Source organism: Motacilla alba, chromosome 2, assembly GCF_015832195.1.
Source record: "Motacilla alba alba isolate MOTALB_02 chromosome 2, Motacilla_alba_V1.0_pri, whole genome shotgun sequence".
Taxonomy (NCBI): domain Eukaryota; kingdom Metazoa; phylum Chordata; class Aves; order Passeriformes; family Motacillidae; genus Motacilla; species Motacilla alba.
Genome location: NC_052017.1, coordinates 101,037,854 through 101,062,976, shown reverse-complemented (window position 1 = coordinate 101,062,976; position 25,123 = coordinate 101,037,854). Strand labels below are relative to the sequence as shown.

The 25,123-nt window shown below is 38.7% G+C and overlaps 1 protein-coding gene across 1 annotated transcript; it reads left to right on the top strand.

Moving 5' to 3' along the window:
- Window positions 1-390: 390 nt before the first annotated feature.
- RAB12 (RAB12, member RAS oncogene family) lies at window positions 391-24,378 on the top strand. Its single transcript, XM_038127172.1, has 6 exons — window positions 391-797; window positions 12,297-12,357; window positions 20,110-20,248; window positions 20,769-20,858; window positions 21,782-21,886; window positions 22,168-24,378. The coding sequence occupies exons 1-6, from the start codon at window positions 554-556 to the stop codon at window positions 22,279-22,281; spliced, it is 753 nt and encodes a 250-aa protein (XP_037983100.1). The 5' UTR covers window positions 391-553; the 3' UTR covers window positions 22,282-24,378.
- The last annotated feature ends 745 nt before the right edge of the window (window positions 24,379-25,123 follow it).

Sequence of the window (25,123 nt, the reverse complement as noted above, 5' to 3'; positions counted from 1 at the left end):
CCTCCCTAGATATTTATATAAACCCACTCAGTCGTCTCTTCTTGAGGCCAAACAAGCCCAACTCCCTCAACCTTCCCTCGTAAGAGCAATACTCCGATCCCTCAATGAGGATGGAGACCTCGCCGTCCCGGCAGAGGCAGCTCCCACTGGGAGATCGAAGCAAGATCTCGCTACGGATCACCCCAGGAGGGGGCCGGGGCAAGGCTGACCCCCTGGGCCACACTTCCCCAGCCGCTGTGGGGGCGCTCAGCGGCGCGGCCGCGCTGGGCCGGGGCAGGACGGGCGGGCTCTCCCGCCCTCAGCGCTGCGGCTGGGCCGGCCGCGGCTCCGGCGCGGCAGAGGGCGCTGCGCGGGCGGGCGCGGGGCTGGGCGCGCCGCTCCCGGCGGCGGCGGCGCAGTTCCCGTTCCTGTGGCTGTTCCCGTTCCCCTCGAGCAGGGCCGGGCGGCGGCCGCGTCTCGTCCTCGCTGCCCCCTCCTCCCCGTGCCTCGCAGTGGTCGGCGCCGGTGGCGGGGAGGGCGGGGAGGGAGCGCGGCGCCGCCGCATGCATCGCTGATGGAGCCGGGCTCGGGGCTGCCGCAGCGCAGGGCGGGGGGCGGCGGGCTGGACCTCGGGGCGGGCTCGGCGGCGGGGTCGCCGGCGCTCTCGGGGGGGCAGTCCCGCCGCAGGAAGCAGCCGCCGCGCCCGGCCGACTTCAAGCTGCAGGTGATCATCATCGGGTCGCGGGGGGTGGGCAAGACCAGCCTTATGGAGCGATTCACCGACGACACCTTCTGCGAGGCCTGCAAGTCCACCGTGGGTAAGGGAGCGCGTCCCGTCCCGTCCCGTCCCGTCCCCGGGGGAGGGGGCGCTCCTTCCCCCGGTGCTCGCAGGGCCCGGTGCGGCGGCCGCACTTCCCCGGCCCCTGTCCCGCCTTTTCCCGAGTGCGGGCCCGCTCCCCGCCTGCCAGGCATTCCCTCCCAGACCTTGCCCCGCTCCGGGGCGCGCCGGGTTCCCTGTCCGCTTCCTGCCCAGGGCAGCGGGATTGGGTGTCCCCGGGTGGGTTCCTCGGCCGTGGGAGGCTCAGGGGTATGGTTGGTGCCAGACTTCAGCAGCTCTTCTTGGAAAGGTCGTGGATGTCCTAGTTACCTTTGCCAGTTCTGTGAAGCTGCTGGGCTCTCCTGTTTCAGCCTTGCTAACGGGAAACAGTTTAAAGAAAAAATTAAGCATGGTTGGTGATGCGGGTTTTTGTGCTTAAGTCTTAGGGGTTGCGTGAAAGGAGACAGAAGTATTTCAGGAGCTGAAAAGTTGCAGTGTGTATTTTGTGTACTCTTCCAATGTATTATTCGAGTGCTCTTCCAGACCGCAGTCAGATTAACTGCAGATGGCTGCTATGGCTTCGTGAAGAACCCCCCAGTGATGTTAGATCCGTGGTTAATGTTTTGTTTCTTGAGGACACTGCGTGTTTGGCTCTTTATGCGGCTAACTAGAGAGCAAGCTCCTAGTTCTGTAGTGTACTGCCTTATTCATGATTTAGTCATCTCTGCGAGTCTCAGAGATAATTTAATGCCTGCTGTCTTTTAATACACAAGTGTGTGATGGGAGGAAAACAAGCTAGTTATTCTGCGTTGTTATTAGAGTCCTATCCTTGGAGTTGAACTCTTGAGTATTGCAGCAAGGTGGTTGTTAAAGTCTGTGTCACTGGAAAATATGTAAGCTTAGCTTAATTGTAGCTTGGAATGTGAGGGAATTTAGGCATCTGATGAAAAGTGATTGTATTGCCTTTTAGAAGCTGAGTTATTACTATCCAAAATTATCTTCCTGTAAATGAAATTATGCACAGTTACTCATACTTTTGTTTTAATGTGTGTTTTACCAGTTACTTCATTCTTTCCTAGGCTAAGAATCCAGATCTGGTAGTGCAGATTAGCCCTGTTATGTTGATAAGTTTTTTGGTTTGAAGTTGGCAACTTAACCTTGTAGAAGTTAGACAGTTTCAGAGGCATTAATACTCAAGGGATATGTTGTAATGAAGAAATGTTGATGGCTTGTCTAGATGAACAGATTAGTTGAATGTATAGTACAACTAAAGTACAATTAATAGAGGAATGCATTCTTTATAAATTCTCCAGGTCTAGGCATTGATGTTAACTCTCCTGCATCTTGTTTAGGTTGACCCACATTAAGGGTTCCTTCAGGTCTGGGCTGCTCTCTGTAAGTGGTGTTAGTTTCCTGCTGTGAATCTTGGGAAGTGCAGGGAGGTGGTCTAGACCCCGGTCCAGACTTCCAGGCTGGTGCCTTTTCAACAAAACTGATTTCCTAAATAACTGAGACAGTGATTTAAGCAGAGAAGCTTCCTTGTTTTAGGGAAGAAACAGGAAATAAGTAGTGATATGCTACTAGACAGAAGGTTACGTAATGTTTGTTGAACAAAATGTGCCAACATAAAGCAGCCTAGGAAAATCAACTTCTGCCAAAATGCATGTAGAAGAACTTGATAGTAATGGCATTCTGTCAAGGTCCTCAGACTAAACTTGAGAGCTGTTGAGATTCCCCCAGAATTTTTGACTGCTAAATGAAGGAGCTTTTCACAGTCAGCACTACTCTGATTTTTATTTTTTTTTTGCGTTATAATGTTAGAAAAAGTAACCTCTGCTATTTATATTTCATATAGATTGAAAATTACCCACATCCAAAACAACCTGAGTTCAGCTTCTAATACACAGTTGAAATCATAAAGCTCTTCCTTTGTCACCACTTAACTGCAGTGATTTTCAAGAATTTGCAAGTGGAGAATTTGTTTTGAGACATCAGTGAAAATGCTGTGACTGATCCAGTTACATAAACTGAAGATACCTTGAGATTAAATTTGAAAAGGCCATGTAACCAACCAAAAAACTGCATTTTGCTGTATGTACCTTATTTTAGCAAAGCTGTAGTTAAAATAGAATACTAGAATACATATTTACTTCCTTATCTTGGTATTAATGGTCTCAACCTTACTTTCATGCTTTTATACTAAAACCTGTGGATATATAGGACAAAAAGAACAACATTTAGCACCTTAAGATTTTGTAGCAGAGGACTTCTCAGAGGACTTCAGAGGACTTCCTCTGACAGTGGCAGAATTGCAAATGTCCAAAGACCTTTTCTGTCTTCTGACCCTAAGTGCTGATAATAGTGCCATGTTAATGAAAAGTGGAGCATTTCTGCAGAAAGGACTCAATTAAGAAAGATACAGTATTTAAATGCTAATTTAAGAAGACTACATTGCCAAATTGGTAAAGAAAAATATGTAATGAAAACACATCAACATGTTTTCAGTCTCAGCTCAGATATGTAACTTCTTTGAAAGTGTTCAAAAATAGCTTGGCAGATTTCAGCACATTATTCATAACAGCACACAATGTGCTGTTGATCTAAAATTCTTTTGATGTATTTATTTTGGGCACTATATTAGTTGCATGGCATATTGTGTCTCCTTAAATCTGCTATTTACATAGCACTGAGAATACCCAATATGCTCAAATATTTACTGATTTTTAAAAAAGGTAAAATTACTCTCTCCCTGCCAGTGTTAAATCCACTGTATTTCTATAACGGGATAATAACTTAGTCGAGGATAATATTGGGATCATGTTAGCTTTGTCAACAAGCATAAATCTACACTTATTTTTTTAACGTAAAATTTGATCTTCATTTATTATTTGTTGCCTGCATTATTCACACAGGAGCAGAATCCAAAGCTATCACTTGAAGGTTTTCCAGAATTGACAATTTTAAAAAAATATGCACCAAATATGATGTGAAGAGGAATGATCTTTCCAAGGGTAGTAGATAAATACTCATTGCCACATCTATAAGAAGATTCAAGCATAGGGATGAAGAAACAGTGTTTGCCTCTGCTTCTTCCACCCTTTTATCCCACCTCAAGTAGTTCTTATCCTAAAAGAAATACATCCTAATTCAGATCTCCATAGTCATGATGCTAAATTTATATATCAATATAAGTATTTTTAAAGGGACTCTTTTTCATCAGAGTCCCTTTATTAAATATTCAACAGCCTCTGTTCTCTTTCCAGCATCTGTCCAGCTGCTGCTCAGTCTCATGGTTGTATGTCCTACCTAAGCCACCAATTCTTAGTTCATCCCCAGTCTCCCTGCTGTCTTTCTTCCATGACAGATCTACAGAATTCCTGTACTCAGCAGTATTTCTGGTCAATCTAATTTTTCTGCAGACATTACACTTCTCTCTGGGTTTTATTCTCTGAACCTGGGGTTCCTTCCAAAGGTGAGGCCCTGCACTGACTCACCTCTTAGGATGCTGATTGTCCTGGTCCCTCAAATCAAGTTGGGCTCCTCAGCTTTTCTTTTACATGCTGGCTCAGTATGTGAGGTCTCTTCAGACCTTGTCTTATCTTTCAGCTCTTTTCCACCAGGTCTACAATCGTCCCAGGAAAGAGGCCTTGCTCTTGATAATGCCAGTGCAGTTTATGTGCCTTGTGCGTTGCTGGCTGTTTTAGCAGCTGTTCATAGGATACCAAAGTATCACGTGTAGTAAACACTAAAGCTTCCTGCTGTCCTCGTTTCCAAGCAAAATAATAGTGGAGTTTGTGATGGGAAGGGTTGTTGTGGATCAAGATAGGAAATTAGTGACCTGTGATCTGTTCTGGGCCTGAGGGATCCAGATCAGTGGCATGTAAATGCCTTGTGGTGCAAGACTCCTTTGACTTCACAGAAGTGCTCTTTGACCTTGTTTCACCTTCATGTGAAATGGTATGGAAGTCGGAAACTCTTGAGATTTACAGAGGTCCGTGGCTTTTCCTTCCAAGTGGTATTTTTCCTATTATTTATTTTTAAAATACCCATGTCCGTGCAAGATTCCTAGTGTCCATCAAATAAACAATAGCAGTAGTGAAAACTTAAGCTTTATCTTCTATCAGAATGTCTTAAGTAAGGCAACTTCTGAATTTAGTATATAGACATTTATATATGGTATACAAATATATACATATATACCTTTTTATATGTGTGTATACATATGTTTGGGGTTTCTGTCACAATTCAAACCTGTATTCATTCTCTTTATCCTTAAAAAATGGAGGCTAACAACATAAATGTTCAGTTTCATTCCCATAAGCTTGTCATATAATGATTTTTTCACTTAAAAGTATCAGACTACTCTCTTTTAAAGTATCTGTCATTTTTCAGAGCTGCCCGCTAAGTTACTTCTCAGTCTTTTTAGTTATTTAATCAGTTTTCTGTAAACATAGTATGTGGCTTACTAATCATTTGGGGGTTTTTTTCAGTAAATAAAAAATACGGCTTAAAAATAAATTTAGTAATTTGATGTAATCTGAGATGAAGAACAATCTATATAAATTTTTCAGAAAATCATCCTGAGTCAACTAAAAGAGCATTTCTTTCTTTGATAGACTTGTGTGTGCCTGTGGGCTCTCTGACAAATAAAATTCATTTTAGTTTTTCTTTAAACATTTCCCCCCTTCAAAAAGATGTCGCTGAAAGCTTACTTGGTGTGGGGAGAAGGGAGAAAGAGTAGAAATAGTTCTTAGTTTACCACGTCATGACAAAGTAACAGTAAGATGTTCTTGCTGTTTATGCTGTTATATATAAAAAAAGGAAGTTTTGATGAGGGATAGGTAATTCTGTGAGAATTGACTGTTCTTACTTTTGCATATGCAGGGTGTTACTACATCTGGTTTTATGTATTGGCTTTTTGAGTAGTGCAGAATAGTGTAAATAACCCATATCAATACCTGGTTAATGGTGTGCTGCAGTTTCTTGCTGAACTGTAAACAGAGAGGAGCAGGAAGCTGGAAACTCGCAGAGAAAAACAGTTTTGTCTTCCAGAAAACCTTAAGATATAATTAGGGAGCATGTATGAACCTCCTTGTTTTTATTTGGAGGTGCAAATTATGAAAGAAGCCTGTGTCCCCTGGAAGTTGCATTTTACCTTTATGAGCAGTGTAGTCACTTGTAATGGACGACATGGAGACTCCAGCAAGTGAAAACACCTGCCCAGATGTTATTTGCCCCAGATGTGCCAACTAAGTGTATTTTACAGCATTTGGTATAGTCAGCACTGCTTTGCTATGCATAATCATTTGAATCCTCATAAGTGAACAAAACTGTAATTTAAAACAGGAAAAGGTAGGTAGATAATGTGAATTATTAGGGTTTAGGAATAGGGATTTGTGGAGGTATGGGGTTTTTAATTAACAAGAGGTTACAAGAAAGAGTAAATTTGAAGTTGAACTTTGTTTTTTTTTATTTGTAAACTAGATGTTAACTTCACCTGGTAGAAATATTCAGGCACTGGGTTATATCAACACTACAGGACTGTCAGATAGCCTTGTAGTCCCTAGCCAGGACATATATGAGAATACACAAATAAAACAACAGGCAGAGTGAAGAGGCCACTTGAATGGTGTCAAATGGGGAGTTAGGTTTGCAAGGAGACTGGAATGCAGCTGTCAGACTCAGTCTCTGCTGTGAACAGCTGAGCGTGTCATTAGCAAAGAAAAAAAAAGAAAATAGGGCCATATGATTCTCAAGGACTTCTGGAAATTGGTTAGCAACACTTTTATTACTTATTTCTGCTGATATCCCAAAGAGGGGGAAACTTGATACCCAAAACAAAATGCTTGTAGGTTCCGCCTTCTAAAGAGCTGCGTAGTGTTGCTCATGAAATAACCTCTGTTTTCCCATTCAGTTTTCCTTTCAGGTCAGGTAGTTGTTGACCAGTTGCTCAGTGTGTTTTTCTGCTTTGCAATCAGAAGTTTGAAAAGAAGTCTTGTTCATGAAGCCACAGAGAGACTTATTCCTTCCAACTTCCACTTCCACCTTACTGTGTTTGCCAGCATTTTGGTACATGCTTTGAACGTAGTATCCTAAATAGTGTCAAAAGCCTAGGTTTTTTGAAAGCCCTATGATTTTATTGTCCACAAGAATGTAAAGAAATTACAATTTCCTCCATTCTCACTGAATTGGGAGGTACCAAGCATCTGAAATGTTACAGAAGCTGTGTATTGGTCATTCAAAAAAAAAAAAATCACTTCTCTACACCTTCAACATTTACTCACTGCATGTATATTACACAGAAAAAAAGAAAATTGGTATCTGTTTCATTCTAGTGTGTAGCCTAGTTGCCAGTTGAGGTATGGGTACACTTTTATTTTAGGCAAGCAGTCTCAGATGTCTGCATGTTAATCGTTCTAGAATTACACACTTGAAGCTCTGTGGACAACGTACTTTACCTGCCTCTAAAATAATCCCCAGACATACTTATATCTGACTTAGCACTAAATTATTCCAGAGCTCTTCTTTGAAATTTTTTTAATTTGTAACGTGCATTTTGAAAGAGGCATTTCCACTTTGGTGTGTTTGAAAAACTGCTTGCCCTAGAGTTCAATTAAAATAAGACAAAATGGTTTTGGGTATTTTATGCTGGTAGCAGTTTCTGTTACCTTTTCCTGTCCTCCCTATGTGCCTTTTGTGGTTGATTGTTTCCCCTCCTCAAGCAGGATGATAGAAATCAGGAGGCACACTCTTGAGCATCTTTTCATTGACTTTGGCAGTTTTGGGATAGGTGTAAGTATTGTTTGAATTACAAACCAGGATGTTTTGTACTAAAGATGGTTTTTACCTCAAACCTCACGTGATCTCAGTTATCAAATGTAGCATAAGTAAGAAAATTTTTTTGCATAGTGGTGTCAGATGTCCAGATTCAATAACCTGTTACAGTCTTCAAATTATATGTCTGTTTTAAGGGTTAATTGCTATATAACCTCTGAATTTTTAATCTGATTGTGTTTCTTTAAGCGTGGTCTGATTATCTTTCACTGATTGAATTACTTTGATGCAAATCACTAATAGGCCTCTGAAAATTGAATCCATTGAAATTGATTTTAGTTAGAGGGGTTTTTTGTGCTCTATTTGCATCTGTTTTCCCAGCTCTTCCATTAACTTTGTTACCAGGAGATCTTGCCCACTGAAAGGTCACTCTGTGTGCATTAAGCAAAACTGTTTCCACTTTCTTTTTCTGTCTCTTATGAAAGGAAATTAAAGATTGCAAATTCAAACAAAATGCATAGTAAGTTGTTTCTTTACTATTTTATTTCTAAACAAATACTTTTAGCTTTAAAGAGAAAGGTTGCACCCAGTTGTGTGTATTTCAGTTTGTGCTTTGGCAGATAAGCTCTAGTTCTGTTTGGGGTGAGAAATTAATGTACTGTAGTCAGTTCTGGGCTAGGCTTCATTTTTGTAGGATTTCAGTCTCAAGTTTGAAACAGTCTCAAGTTTGGTTCATTGACAAGAGATGTAATCCTCAGTGACTTGCTCTTATCTAGAACTTTATTAGTGTGCTTCTATTTTGAGTCTCTGTTCTCTTTCTTTTAAGGCTGTTTAGTTTTGAAAAGAGTGCAGACAGGTTGTTTGGCTCTATGTTTAATATACTTTTAAACCTTTCTGTCCTGGTAGCCCTTTGTTTTTCCTGCAGGAGGCATAGCTTCAGTTGAGCCCGTGTTGTAATAGTTGTTCTTTGCACAAAGTAAATTTTTCATCCAAAGTTCATGTGCTACTAACATCCATGGTGCACGTTACATAAAATGCTGAAAATCCTTAACTTAGGTTACACACACCAGGTTAGTGTTGCTGCCCTTAATGCCTTCTTTTGCATGTATCTAGCCTGTGGGGAGAGGAGAAATGCTCCTTTGCAGTTTTAAGTTGTAGGGCAAACTTAATTAATTTGTCTTCAAATGCTTAAATAAATGCAAAATCAGAAACCTAATCCAGAGGCTGAGATCTGTATTTTTGTGCCTTTTTCATTAATTTTTGTAGGATATTTGTTTGGACTTCTGAAAAAGGCCTTTCCAGTGAAAAATGAGGGTCAAAATGTGACATCCAAAACACATACAATTTTAATCTGTAAAATCCGTGAAAAGAGAGATGGTGATTTGGATTTACTCGTTGTCTGGGTTTAACAATTTTGGAAAATTACTGATTGCCTGTTGTCCATGCAAGCCTGGTATATAGAGACAAGGCTGACTTTTTAATGGGAGGGGAGATTGTAATAAGCTTTTTGGTTCCCCTTTCATCACTGTGACCTGGCAAATGGCATGCTTCAGTATGGTCATAAGCACATGCACTTGTCAGATTTCCTGGCATGTGTGTATTTTGCTATTCACTTGACAGTTAGCCAGACTTTGCTTTAAATGCAAGCTAGGCTAGGGTAGCATGCAGACCACTGATAGTTTGCTGGTATTGTAGCAGCTAAAGAGAGCTTTTAAAAATCCTTTTTATAAAATATGTTATTTAGATTTAATGTAGTTGTCAAGAGTAATTTTTGATTTTTCTGTTTTATTGAACCATATATAAAACCATGCCAGAGTAATTGTATGAACAGCAAAATTTTTCATTTAGGTATTTCCATTAACATATGTCGAGCTAAATAATTTCTTTCATTGACCTTTTTCTTAACTCAATGCAATATTTGAAATTGAAGGGGAAAACAAATTATTGTGTTGTTGTTTTAATTGAATTACTAATTTGTATGTAAACTCGAAGCACTGGCTTTGGCAGTCTGTGGTGAAACAGGCTAATGAAACCTGACAGGCTTAGGAATTTGTTTCTTCGTGTGCAGAAGGAAAGCTGCCAGATTTTTTCCTTTGGTATTGGCAGACATGAAGCTTTTGGTATTGTGTTGATGCTTGCAGAGCATTACTAATTATAAAAAAGTAATTGAGCAACCTTTGAAGAGTTCTGGCACTCTGACTTAAGTGTTAAATGATTCAAACAATTCTATAGAAGATTCTGTCTGCTTTTCCAAAAGTGTTACTTGTTTGTATCATTCCTTGCAAAATTTCACAGTAGGGAAATATTTCATGGTATGACTTCAAGATGATTAATAGAAAGATCTGCTTTTAAACTAAGAATGCTGTTGACATATTATTTATTTTGAAACCATCTCTTTAATATGTTGTCTTATTTCTACTTCATTTTATTAATATATTGGACCTTCTAGTTCCAGGAGGTCCCATTTGAAAATGTGGTTTATTACAACACTTGGATTTTCTGTTCTTAATTAATTATTTTCATTTTTAAAAATATAGCAAAAGCTTTTTGGTTTTTTGGTTTGTATAAGACAGCAGTGGTTTGTATAAACCACTTCTATAAAAATGAAAATATTTTCATTTTGGAGTTATTGAAACTTACATGAAATCCCCGTGATGGTTTTAACACTCAGCTTGGGCTCAGAGATGATTTAGACTTCTTTTAACATCAAATGAATGGCAGATCATATAGTATGTTCTGTATGACAGAATGGCAGGATTGGGAGTTGGGATTGAGATGTCTGGGCAGTTAAATTCAAACTTCCTTGAGGACAGGAAAGGTTTGGGGTAGGCAGTTACACTTAAGTAAAGTTCTATCTTGTAGACAAAGCTATTAAGACAGTTGCATTTTATAGTTTAAATGCATTTATATAGAGAAAAGGCTTATAACAGTAGAAATGGATGTGTTTCTTTAAAAAATAATATTATTAGCATAGAATTACAAGAATTCTCATTTCACACGCTTTGGATACTGGAACATAGCTGGATCATTTCTCTTTTGCTTTTGCAGTAAGACAGTCGCTTTTCAGAAGTGTACAAAAAGATTTCTGGAAGTTAGAATTAATACATTGTTTGAAATGTTAATAATTTGAGTATTTTTTATCAATTTGCATATGAATACTTGAAAATTGCCATTAAAGGTTTTGACTGTTTAGTACAAATCAGTTTAACACATTAACTCCTGGGGTTTGAAAGAGATACCTGTTTGTAAGTGAAGTACAGGCATCATGTCCTCAATATCCCTCCAAGAATTGGTGATTAAGTGTGCTAGAAACTATTAAGGACATGGAGAATGAGGACAAATGTCATGGTGTGATGGCCATTACTTTTATCAATATGCAATGTGCAACTGCAGGCTGTTAGAGGGGATATTTGTTTAGGAGAATGAAGGTCAGTGATCCTTCCATTTATTTAATCTGGCTGAAAAATGTCCACCTGCTCTGCAAACTAAAAATATGGACATAATGGGCAAGTTCAGTCCCTTCTGTTGAAGTTTAAATTCAGTCTCAATTCTTAATATCAGCAGGGACACTCAGCTTTTCCCGAGGGTAGTCCTTGGGAAAATGTGTTGGTTTTGTTAGAGAAAATAAAAACCATTTTTCCTCTTCAGTTTCATCCCTGTTCTTAATTTACAGTTGCATTGGAAATGGAAGAAGTGTTTCCAACACATTATGCTTCTACACTTCTGTGTCAGTTTTAAGTGTATGGGTCTGAACTGTGTTCTCATGTCTTTTTATTTCTCCCTTTTTGATTTAGCTCTGTTAGGAGGGATGATGTGTAGAAGGATGAACTGAAGCAAAAATCTTCTTACAAATGTATCCTAAAATGAACAGGTTCACAATCTGCAAATCTATGATATTCTAGAACATTTATTCTCTGATACATTTTTGTAGTCAAGGTGGTAATCTTTTGTGTCCAGGTATTGTTTGACCACAGTATGTCTTAAGTGTTGCTAGCCAGCATTATTTTTTTTATAAAAGTTAAATCTTTCTGTATAACAAAGTCTTTATGGTTCTATCTTTGATGTTTAGCTTGCATTCAAAATGTGCCTGGAGTTTTGAGATGATGAATAAAAGTACCATACAGGTATAAAATAAATTTTTAAAGTTGAATGCCCTCTTTGAATGTAAGAAGTTTGCTAATAAATATTTGCAGGGCCTAATAATGACAGTCTTGACAAACTTCTTCATAAACCATCCTCAATTCCAGCACTTTACTACAGCACTTTACAGATGCTAAACATCCATCCTGGAAGCCAGACCTATATTGTTCCTGCTTCACAAACAGCAAAACTGATGTGGAGGGATTGGTTCTGCTCCATGCCTCCAGGGCGTCTGTGCCAGTTGGAAGTAGAATAGGCTTGTCCTTGACAGTCGAGGTGAATAGGAGAGAAACAATCATACTGTGCCTGTTGTTTTACTGTTGTGTTGGGTTTACCTGCTGCTGGAAATTCTGCACAAAGTGGAAGGTTTATGTTGTGATGCTGCCAAATTGGATGGCTCACAGGCTGTTTAGTGGTTGTCAAATCCCCATGATGTTCCTGAGTTGACCGTAGTGGTGCAAACCCTTCTGCTTGTTCAGACTGTTGCAAGTTGATCTAAAAAAGAAATTATCAAAAAAGAATAATTGCACCCTCATTACTTTTGCTTCTTATTCCTCCTTTTCTGTTTACTGTATTTTATTTATAGGTGTTGATTTTAAAATCAAAACAGTAGAGCTAAGAGGAAAGAAAATTAGATTACAAATCTGGTAAGTAAAACAAATGTGCAACCAGCAGTATGTTTTAATTTTTATGTTCTAGCATGAATTAATATGCTTGTCTAATACTACTATTAACTGTTATAAGCTGGTTTAGCTCTTACCCTATTACTTCTCTCCTCCATTCCCACAAGACTTAAACCAAACCAAATAGCTCTTAGATTTTTGTGAGGGTAAAAGGAGGAGAAGGAGAGATAAAGTTAGAAGTAGGGCATGAATGTAATTACTGAAATATTAATGCATCACAGAGGCCTTGAGCCCCTTTTCCTGGAAGAATGACATCACCTACATAAGAAATAGGAGTTCTGCAATCAACAAAAGTTGACTGTGTTAAATAGACACCAGAGAAAGTATATTTTGTTTTCTTTATTTTTCTGGACTGATTAAAACTGACCTTCATTGTAACAGCAATTATAAAGCAACTGTGAAGTATTTTCTAAACTGTTTTTCTGAAACTTGGTATAGGCAGTGCTGTTTCTTTGACACTGTTTTTAAATAACTTCAAAGTGAAGGGCATTCAAGACTGAAGTAATCATATGGAAATCAGCATGGAAAAATAAAGCAATCCCATGCAAATAAGACCATACCTTTACTGGTTCTGATGTCCTACTACAGAAAGCTCAGTGTCTAAGAGAAACTCTTCCTTTCTGCAGTAGGTTACATGATTTCTAGTAATGGTTCTCCATGTTAGTGATTAATACTGTTTTTATTGCTTAGAAATTATTGAGCTAAACACTCCTTTGTTTTGCAGAGTAGTACAATCTATAAACATAATTATGAGAGAATAAACCAGCTATGTTCTATACATTAATCTTACATACTACTTACATAGAAGCTTAGCTTTGGTTTATTAACAGTGTGTGATGCATAATTAGCGTTGTAGTTAAACTGTTTAAGCTGCTAACAATCCGTAGGGGGGGGAAGCTCTAAATATTCTTTTTATTACACTTTTGGGATATTCTGGTAGTTTTTCATTCTTGACTACATGGATGCAGTGAATTCAGTTTACTAACTCCTCTTGGCAGGTCACCATCAATTCTGTCTGTCACACCATGTGTCTGTCTTGCTTCCCTCTGAGTTAACTGCTGCTTCATCTTTGGTCTCATCCGTCACCTAACACTTGAATGTTAGTGGCATGTCTTCATTCATCTGTCCCTGTTTGGAAACCTATGACCACAAGACTGGCAGTTGAGCCAGCAATTGTTAGCCAGGGTCTGCTGGAGCTGACAGAGGTAACAAAAAATTCTGATGTGGAGATGCTAATGTATACCTAATATGCATTCTTACTGTGAAATGTACTAAGCTTATAAAAAAATTCTCATGTTGAATAAATATATTAGAGGAGTGAAAATTTTTGGAAAAGAGATGTTTAAACCATTATTTTCCACATATTGAGAATATGCTAGTAGGATATAGGACACTTTAAAAATTGAATTTAAAAGTTGATAGGTTGTTAAGATGTCATAATTACTCCTATGGGAAGCCTTACTAAAGTGGCAAGGAAAACACAATGTAAAGAGATAACATTTTAAAATATGATAAAATTCATGAACATGACATCCTGCTCCTGAGTGTCACTTTCTCTCCGACAGTGGCTGTTAAAATGTTGTTCTTAATCTTTAAAACTGCCTGCATGCTTCCAGGATTTTTAGAAAAGCAGTTAGATAAGCATGACTTCTGCTAATTAATTCAGAATTCTGTTGTGCATGTTGTTGGGCCTACCTATAAACTCTTATAATCACAGAATCATTTAGGTTTAAAAAGACCCTTAAGATCAATGAATCCAACCATTAACCCAGTGCTGCTATGTCCACCACTAAACCCTGTCCCCAAGGGTCATATCTGCATGTCTTTTAAGGTGACACAACCACTGCCCTGGGCAGCCTGTTCCAGTGCTTGACAGTCCTTTTGGTGAAGAGATTTTTATTCCTAATAGCCAATCTAAACCTCCCCTTGTGGAACTCGAGGCTGTTTCCTCTTGTCCTGTTCCCTGTTCGTTTGGAGAAGAGATCAACCCTTACCTGGCTACAGCCACCTTTCAGGGAGTTGTAGAGAGTGACAAGGTCTCTCTCCCCTGAGCCTCCTCCAGGCTAAAAACCCCAGCTTCCTCAGCTCCTTCTTGTACCTCCAGTTGCTGGATTGAAGAAGAAGGCAGTTTACCAAGTCAAACACTTGGAAGTTTAGAAATGCAGACTTCAATTGCATGGCTGATCATAAGTCAGTCTCCTTTCATACCTACACAGTGACAGAATTTAGGCTGCCTCATAGTTCCTGGTAGTGTTACAGGCTCCTGGTAGTGTTACATACATTGATTGCAGTAACTTTACTACAAAAAGACCTGTTTTGTTCAGTGAATGGATAATTTCTGAATCTGTTCTGAATTATCTGTTATCTTAAAATTACTAAAGTTACATTCCAAAGCATGAAATTTTGCTTATTTTTTTTTACTAATCTGATGATTGTACTTCTAGAGTCAAACGAGAATGTTTTTTTCAAAGTTTACTTTGGTATTTTTATGGTCACTTGACCTGTCTGTCCCCTAACCATATCAGCAGAGTGTTTTCCACAAAGCTCTACCACTTGAGATTATCAAAAGTTGCATTAAAACAGTACAGGGTTGAATATTTCTAGCAATTATGTGTGCAAGATGTCCTTCTGAAAGCAGCTTTCACACCTGCTGCTGTTAGGAGAGTAGAATACCAAAGGACTTGTTTCCAGTGTTCCTTTCATAATGGGGAACTGTGCCCTGAGGATCACAGAGGCATCTGCTCTCACCTCTAGCTTCCTATCTGGTCCCTGCTTCCCCTGTTTCCCCGACTTCCAGTCAGGAAACAACCTTCTGCTCCTTAGATTATGCAATGATAGAGCTTCACTGAGGACACAGGGTAGTATCCACCTTTTCTGTGCCACCTGGAACAGTTAGTAGTGCCCCTTGGGTTGCCAAAAGTGTTAGGACACAGTAAATCAGCTTCTGCCTTGCAGTTCTAGGCTGACACAAGCTCCTGTGTCCTGTGAGAAGTAATACCTGCATGCAGCTCAAGTCATGAGGTAGAGTAACCAGAAATACCGGATAGTGTAAGTGTCCAGGTAAATCCAAGCATCTGTGAATCAGTGCTTCTTCAAAGCTGGAAAACTGGATCAAATAATAGGAGCCCCTCACTGATGCTTTGAAGCAGGACAGGAAGGTGTCTGACTGTGCCCTCTCAGCTGAGTAATTTGGGCAGTTGCTGACACAAGCAGCTGACACAGTCACTTCCAGCTTCCCCTCTGCAAGGAAGGAGCTGGCTGTGGGAAGCGGTGCTGCCCTGCACTGCCCCAGTTCCTCGCTGGGTAGCCAAGGGAGCTCTCTGATACCTCTACAGGTTTAAAGCTCAAGGTAGCCAGCAACCTGGGAACAAAACAAGCTTCATTTGCTTCTGAAGGTGTTTTAAACTGGTGCATTCTCCTTAAAAATTTGCATTCTGCCTGCTCTGTTTTTTAAGAGACAGTTGTCTCGGAAAGTACCTGTTCTAGAATATATAAGAATGTTGTTTCTTTGGTTCAGTACCTCTGAAATAAATTATTTATATAATAAAAGATTTAAATATGTTTATGGGACGAAAAAAAGATCTGTTTGGCAAGTAGAATTAACCTCTAAAATTACCTTAAAGCACTTTTTAAAATACTGCCTATAGGTTCCATAGAAGCATAGAGCATGTGAGTGTTAAATTAGTGTTAAGTTTTTATATAAGTTTCAAAATATTTTCACTTCTATTGCCACTTTACACTGCCAGTCATAACAAATAAATTTACCTGGAGAGCCAGAGACAGTTTTGAGTCTGTCCATGTGTTTGGATAGACACAGAGAGCATTTATGTAAAAGAGATATTATCCAAAGATACTTTAATTAAGATTAACTGTATTTGTATTGTGTTTTATGCAGTCTGCCATAGAACATAACAAGTCAACACTTGAAAATGGGCTTTGTGTGATTTTTTAATTTGCTTTTGTTTGTTGTATGTGTGTATTTTTGGAGTGATGTCTAGTTTCTTTTTGGGAAGTGAAAAACAGTCAAGCCGTTGGATTCTCCTAATTGCAGATTATAGCTGGTTGAGGAGTCATACACTGTGTGTTTCTGATTACAGATTAGAAAGACCAATGCTTTTCATTTAGAAAACTTTCTTGGAAAAAAAAATCAACAGAAGACAACTGCTTTTAGCATTAAAAGAAAAGTAATCTAATGGGGTTTTTTCAGTTATGCCAAGTCATTGTTTAAGTTGTAGTAACTTCTTGTATGAACTTCTGGAGTTTAATTGAATTGGAATTAAATTGAACTGCCTTCTGCTATTGTGTTGATTCTGACTAGAGCAAATAAAGAACCAGTAGCACTTATTATCACTCATGAAAGTCATAAATGTTAAACAGTGGTCATCTCTTCTTCCAGCTTTCCACTAGTGCTTCAATAGCTATCCTTACTAAAATACTCCAACTGTAGGAGTGCAATACATCCATTAAAACAGTATAGCAAGAATAATTGCTCCAGCCCTGCACATTAGAAGAAGGCATTTTAAGTTGGATGTGCTTTTAATGTTAGCTCTGCATTAGGGGTGGTCATTTTTTCCTCAACACTGGAAGAATTTTTGCACATTTTCATGAAAAATATGATGGCACCTAGTAGAAGAAAAGATTTTCCATGCTAAAGATCAACTTGACACTCAAACTGCAGTTTACTTAGGTAGCCTGGGGTTGCATTTTAAACTTACTGCAGAAATAGTTTTCCAACTTTCGCCTTACAGTTTGAAGACTAATACAACGTAAGGGTGATGTTAGAGACAGCAAATTCAGCTTCTTTTCTTCCACTATTCAAAGGAAATATGGGTTAGAATATCATGCTGACAATCAGACCCCTGCTGACTGGTTTCATTTCCACCTGCTGCAGGAGGAGAGGTGAAGTGTAGGGGAGTCAGTGACTTCAAGCAAGGCGAAGAAAGTCAGCCATAATCCACTGGAATTGGCATGACCAGGTGACAGTCAGAGGTCATCTGGCCATTTATTATAGGTAGTGGGCAGCCACTACCATGGGTGTTCTGAACTGCCCACAGCGTGTGGTGTGTCCCAAACAGCCAGCAAGCCAGGCTTCAGGTTGTCACATTTGGGTGAAGGACCTACACAAACAGGAGCGCAGGGTGCAGCAGCCTAGGAATGCTGTCAACTTTTAAAGAGCCTGAGAGTGTTGTGGAGAGAGGAGAAGCTGATAGTACCAGGTGGACTTGAAGACAGAGCACTCAGCAGGGCTGGGGAAATGTGGGGTTGGAGATAGCTGGAGTGGGAGAGTTTTGTAATGTTGCATAGTTCTCGTCATGGCGTACTTATCCAGTGCACTGCTGACTGCTTCCAGGGAGAGTAGTGGAACATTAGTGTTTTTATAATGCGTGTACTCAGTGATCTGGTACCCTGTGATGGAGTTGCCAAAGGTCCTCAGCACTCTGAAGGCACTGACAGGTTACTCTGAAATACCCTCTTAATTTCTGTTTTCCACTAGGGGCACAGAAAAGAGGGAAAAGACTGGCCAGCAAAACAAACTGACAAAACCAAAATGCAGCTTTTCCCACTGCTCTGAACAAAGATAGAATTGGTGTATTCTCCCACATGAGATATGCCCTTCCACGTGCCATGTAGTTTTTTTGTGCTCAGAGTGATGAAACTTAAGGTCCCCCACCCCTAATACACTTCATCAGTAGGCTGGATTAGCAACAGATGACACAGGCTTCTCTGTGAGGTCATAATTCTGAGTTCTGTTCTTAAGCACTAGAGCAATGTTATCCATATGTGGAAAATCAACGGTTCATACTAAAATTATTAAATTTTTAACAGACTGAACATCCAAAGGACCTTCCAAAAAATTAATCTGACCATAACAAAGAAGTAATAGAAAAGAATATAGAGTTACTTGCTCTGAGTAATATTTTATATATATATATATATATATATATATATATATATATATATATATATATAATTTCAGCTGCCAGAACTTGTATTGCTTTACAAAAAATGCCTCATTAGTGAAAAGAATACAACCAGTTAACCATCTGAAACTGGTCTGCAGTACTACTGGTGCTTGACCTTATTGAAACAGACTACCTGTTTTTGTTTTCTGTAGGGTCCCAGAGGCTTATATGAATGTAATTCTGAAGTTCTGAGAGTGGGATTTGAATAAAAATAAAACAAAAATGGAAGCAATAGGAATTTGGTCTTTTCTGCCCTGTGTTGCAGTGTCATTGGCTTTCAGTGAAGTATAAGTCATTCTTTTCCCACAGGCTATGAAGCAGAGGTTGCAAATCTTTTTCTAGTGGACTCTGCTTTTCTTTGTAAAATCACTAGCAAATGTTTGTTGCTATCAAGTACAATTGTGGCAATTTCAGGGGCAAGTTAAATACTTCACTTTGAAATTTGCTTGAAATTCCTAAAGATTTTATGCAGAGTAAGATAGGTTTGTGGTAGTCCATTCTACTGCTTATGCATAGAACCTTAAAGGGGATAAATCTTCAGGACAGTCAGTGTGGCATTTTGTGAACATGACTTTTTTTTTTCTTTGTAACAAGTGTTTCAGGTCTCCATTTGTTAATCTCATTCCCAAATTCATTATCCTCCTTTTGTCTAAAATGTGACTGTTGAAGAGGATTAATTTTGAAGTTTTGAGTCCCTACACACGTGCACACAATTTTCCTCCCTCTACTCTTAATTTTGATCCATCTTTTGACTTGTTCTAACAGTGAAATTGTAAAATTATCCATTTACTTCGGGGGCTGAACTCAAGCAGCAAATGCTTGATCACTTTGGAGCACCATATAACCTACTTTCCAGTTGAGATGCCAGTCACATTTTAAGACTTAGGATATGCACCAGCTATTTTTTTAGTATAACTGCCAAAAATCCTCCCTAGACAGGCTTGATGATGTGATTAAAAGCAGTTCAAAAGTTTTCATGGTTCAGTAAAAAGCAGCTCTTCTGTGTCATCTACTTTGGAACAGAAGCCATAGCTAGTATGGGTGACTTAGTGTTGTTGCTGGAAATTATTCTCCAGTGTGAATGCACCCTGTCTGTTCTGTCTGAAATACCTACAGTGCTGACAGCATAGAAATGTTACTTGCACACCTCAGATAAGTAGATGTAAGCGTGAAAGCCAGGTCTCTAGTGCAAAAGTTGTACCACTTAGTGATTGCTCACTCTTGTCATTCCCTTCTGTGCCAGTAGGTTTTGCAGTAGTTTTAGAACCGTGGCTGAATTGCTGTGGTTGATCCAAAAAGAGTCTGAAAGCTCAAATGATACTGATCAGTGCATTGCTCACTTTATAGTTGGGTGTGTGGATGTATTTAATAAGCATGTATCCATTTTTTTCTTTTTTTTTTTCATTTTTTTCAGGGCTGTTAAAAAGCCCAACCAAAAGTCCAGAAAACATACAACAAACCCCAATAACACAAAACCATTTTTATCTCCTGGTACATTCACATTCCCGGTAGCTTCACTCTCAGACACATATAGAAATGTTTGGTGGCCTTTCTTGGTGAAGTTGGTATGGGATAAATAGTTTTTTATGATTGAAAGTACTGCTCCATTTTTTTTCCTGAAATTCACACCTATGGAAGGAAATGTAATGTCTGTGATGAACGTGGGAGTGTTGTTATTAAAATGTAAACAAAGTTATTCTGTACTTTGCAAATTGGTGAAATATTTCTGCCACTGTTTGCTGCTGCTTCTTAGGGACACAGCAGGTCAGGAGAGATTCAACAGCATTACCTCAGCTTATTACAGAAGTGCCAAGGGAATTATTTTGGTGTATGATATCACCAAGAAGGAAACATTTGACGATTTACCAAAATGGATGAAAATGATTGATAAGGTATGCCTTAAGTATTTTATTTTTACATGCTTTTTTAACAAGGATTTTTTTCCCCTCAAAGAAATTTACAGCAAGGGTTTAGGATTAATAAACTACTGTCAGATACTTTTCACTGATTACTTTTAGCCAGGATTTAACATTGATGTGTTTTGCTTGCAAAATGGTTGTCCATTCCTGCTTTCTTGAATTGGAATTGACCTAGGTAAAAGTGCCAGTGAAAATCTGTAATGTTGCTCATTTACCTTTGCAGTGGGGGGAGGAGGGTTTGTTTTCTGTCTGTGAAATAAGGTCATTGTGTTCATTCTTAGATAAACTAGAGCAGCTAGTTCTCAAGTCACGTCTTAAAAATGAAATTTAAAAATTGAAAATTTTTGAAATAATATTTGGGAAGAACATTGACCTATAAACTGTGTCAGTGGGATTCCTTATTTAGTAGTGGAATTGCCCTTTTTTGTATTGTGTTTGCATTACAAAATCTTATGTTTCTAGGTGTAGTTAATTAGAAATGTTTTAATTGCAGTATGCTTCAGAAGATGCAGAGCTTCTATTAGTTGGAAATAAACTGGACTGTGAAGTTGATCGAGAGATTACTCGGCAGCAGGGAGAGAAGGTAAGGACAGGTCTAGAGGCAAAGCTCTTGTGGCATTGCTGCTGATGGTCTGTGGCTACTCTTGTTCAGACTGTTGGATGCAGGGAGCGTATTGAGAGTGGTGGTGGTGGTCTCTCAAAATCCATGTAGTGTTTATTTGTATGTAATGTGCAGTTATAAGTGTTCTGCTGGGGTAGTGTATCTTTAGTCTGAAAAAAGAGTAAGCTACAAGTCAGCTTACACTGTACCAGTAGTGCGGGGGATACTCCTTTTTGGGCTCTGAAAGGAGGTGTAGCGAGGACTTGAAGCAAAAATGGAGATCTCTAGTCAGGAAATCTTTGTGGGCCTTCTTTCAGATGTTTGCTTTTCGGTACTGTTTTTGGACAGGCAACAGCCCTGCTTAAAATTTTGGCTCACTTTTGTTTTCATGTTCCTTCTGTTCTCTTGCAACCCCAAAAGTGTTAAGGAAGCTGGCAAGAGAGTATGTTTGTTGTAGTATGATATTCAGTACTGTCTTGACCAGAATTACGTCATGGGTGTACACAAACATTTGAAAGTGAAGGCTTATTCCAAACTTTTGCAGGTCTTGCATCTGTACTTCCCTTTTCTACATTTTGAATAATAAAGTTGAGATTAGCTGTTCTGAGAAATTCTTCCTTTTTGGCAGTCTGCAGCAGTACGTGTCAACTGAATACATGAATTAAGTCTGGAAAAATGCAGAGTACTTTTCCAATAAAGCTATTTTAAACAAAAATTAACTATATGTTGCAATATTTCTTCTACCATGCAGATTCAGGATTATTAATTGAATAAGACTTCCGTCTCAGATTTGGGGAAAGTTGCGTATTTGGGTTTTTTTTAAGGTTTTATGAGGAGAATATATTTGCTATCTGTCACTGTTTGCATGTATCTTCATGGAGTTATTTTATTTTCTCTCTGATCAGTTTGCACAGCAAATAACTGGGATGCGGTTCTGTGAAGCAAGTGCCAAGGATAATTTTAATGTGGATGAAATATTTCTAAAACTTGTTGATGACATTCTGAAAAAGGTAAAATACTCAGGTGGTAATATTCCTCTTGTCACACAAATGGTCAATGTTTAAATAATGACTGCACATGCTTGGGAGGACAGAGAGCAAGTACACACTGTCAGGTGAAATTTTTGGATAATACATAGTGGGCATGATGCAGTTCACAGACTGCTGACCACTGCATTTTACTAATAAGACCCAAAAGACCCTGAAATTGAGGCTGTGGCTGTCATTGAACTCTTGAAATGAGTTCTTTCTATGCAGATGACTGTTTACAGGTGATTTTTCTTTTCTTTAAGATGCCACTGGATGTTATAAGAAATGAGTTGTCCAACAGCATCCTGTCCCTGCAACCAGAGCCAGAAATCCCACCAGAACTGCCTCCTCCAAGGCCACATGTCCGTTGCTGTTGACTTTTTACTTCCTCCAGAGTGAAAAATATGAGCAGGAGGGTAAAGAAAGTATCTGTACTACTCTGCACTACAATCATTTGGCAGTTTCTCGTTGCACTTTGTTATTCGAGTCAGAGCTACACACTAACTTGTAAATATGCAAATATGCAATCCTATGTAGGATTCAACTATAACATTTAATTATTACCCCTCTCCCTCACAATGATGTTTCATTCATTGCCCCAGTGTTATAAATACTGTACAGTCGGTGGGGGTTTGCCACACATCCAGTTGAGGAGGAGGAGAAATTAAATCTATACCTATTCTTGACATAAATGTTGTAATAGTTCTTTGTTATTATAAACAGGCAGGCAGAAGCTCTTCTGGTATGAAGATAAGTATATGGTGCTTTGCTAACTATTTTAAAGACAAATTTTTTAAAAACAGAGGACTTTATGTACAAAGCTTCCATAATCAGCATTATGTTTCCTTTTAATGTAGTGAAAAATTTTTGGCTGTAGCATCCTCTGCTGACTGGATTTATTGAAAAGCTAAGTTTAATTTTTGGCAGTCATTTATTTATTTTGTTTAATGCTGCACCCTTTCTTTGTGTACCGAGACATCACACCTGGTGCAGATCTAAGATTGCACTTTGAAAAAGCATATATGATTTTCTGCATAAACATAAATTTGGTTACAAGATTCATTAAGTTTCAATAAAAGAATGGAGATATATCAAGCTCTAAAAGAAGGTATAAAAAAAAGCAATGCTGCTGTCCTAGACAAATTCTTGAGGAAAAAAAAAATTAAGATGATACATTTTCCTGTGTTAAGGAATATATATGTGTATTTTTGTCTGGACATCTGTAGGGATGGGGGAAGGGAACCTAAGGTAAAATTATTTTCTTTCCTAATGGTGGAAATTATTCCCATTGAGCAAATACTGTGTTAGGATTTTGTCTGATAATGAACTTGTGAATTATATCTTTGGTATATCTTTTATTAAATGCACTGTTTAGTTTAGCTGTGGTAAATCAGTAGATACATATTTGAATAACTTGGTGTGTCCTGAATGTTGTGGTATTGAAAAACATTGTGGTCTTTCTAAACTAATGAAGTGCAAATAAAATTTTGTATTTATGAATGACAGTGGAACTGCACCTGTTATTAGAATGGCAAGTATCAAGTGATGGGTAAAAGGTAGAATCTGGAATATGGAACAACACTTGTGTTAATTTTGTTATGATTTAATTTTCTGTTTGACAGTTCTTTAGGTGTAGTGGGAAGAGCAGCAGACATTAGTTGTTCACCTTGGTCACTGCTCTGTTGGGAGAGCAGCTGATGACCTGGCCCAGCTGATATCTTCAAATAGCATGTGACTGCTTGTCATGCTGTCTTAGCAGGTGGTCGCCAGACTATTAGTTACACTGACAACACAAGTATGAACCAGTCTTTTTCACACTACAGCTTCTCTACTTCGCATTCTCTGGTGCTGGAACCCATTTTGTCACCTTTGCCACTCTTCTAGCCAGAACTGGCACTGAACACTAAAGTATACCACTGACTTAAACAGATTCTCTCTGTTTTATGGGAGAAAAAAAGACACAACAAACTGATAACACACACCAAAAAAAAAAAGCCCTTATTTCACTGAATAAGCTCTGACGTTCTGAATTCAATGCCATGCAGGCCTGTAGCATACCTGGATTTCTACTGAAAAATAAGGAAAGCATGGTTGATATTTGTGCTTATGTCTTCTGCCACCTTGTGCCTAAACAGTTCGCTTTTTTAAATAGTAAACATACAGTTTACTATCCTATTGGTAAGATAAAATGAATTTCTAAAGCACTTCTAGGAGTTCAGATGATACTGTGGGCAATAGCAAGGAAGGGAAAATTATGGAATGTGGGTTTTAACTTGACAACCATTTTATTTTAGCTGATTTGTTTTTATTTGTACTTAGAAACTTGTGATTTTTTTTCCTGCAGTTTTTGAATTTAATAAAAATTAAGAAATTTGAATTAGATAAACTTTCTTTTTGTAATTCTGTGCTGTTTGTATATAGGCAGATTGGGATCTCAGTCTCTTGTACCAAAAATTAAAAACTATTGCATTTAAGAAGGACATATTTATTTGAGTGCTTGAATGTGTTTTATTATTCATTGGAAGTCATAAAAAAAAACCCAGGAAACCTGTTTGCTTTCCATCCATTATACTATGAAGAGGGGTTTGTCTCCTGATTTTATCTCTACAGCTTTTATATTAATCAAAACCAGTTTATTTATGCCCTTGCTCCACCCAGCAGGCATTAGTGGTGGGATATGGGAATAGAGGAGGAGGGAAAAAAAGTTATTCATGCTGCTTCCTTGTCTCATATGGAAGTTTAGCAGTCAGCCCAACCTTTGTTAGCATCTCATGATGGACTATTTGAATGGTCTGCACAACCATCAAAGGTCACAGGATGGAAAAAAAAAAAGGGCAAGATGAGCACTGACACAACTGTGTGTGCACATCACTGTTCTTTAGAAGCCCTGGTTAGAGGGGGGTCTTTCCCGCTCTTCAGGGAGTGTGTGGGGATTGTTTCCTTCTAACACTCAGCCCAAAAAGCTATTTACACTAAACTCATCAGATGCTGTGAGGTCCTTTAGTCCCTGGCAGGTTCTTCATGATGGTCAAAATAAATGTGCAAGCATGGCAAGCATAAATCACAAGAGTGTCAGCTGCTCTGAAATAGTGGGTTCTTGACTTTCGTGAATCAGAGAAATAATGAAATATTGAAATTCTTAGGTAGATTGTGGTCATTGCCACAGGGGTGGCAATGAGGTGGTTTGCCCCTGATTTCAGTGTGGTGAGGATTTAATAC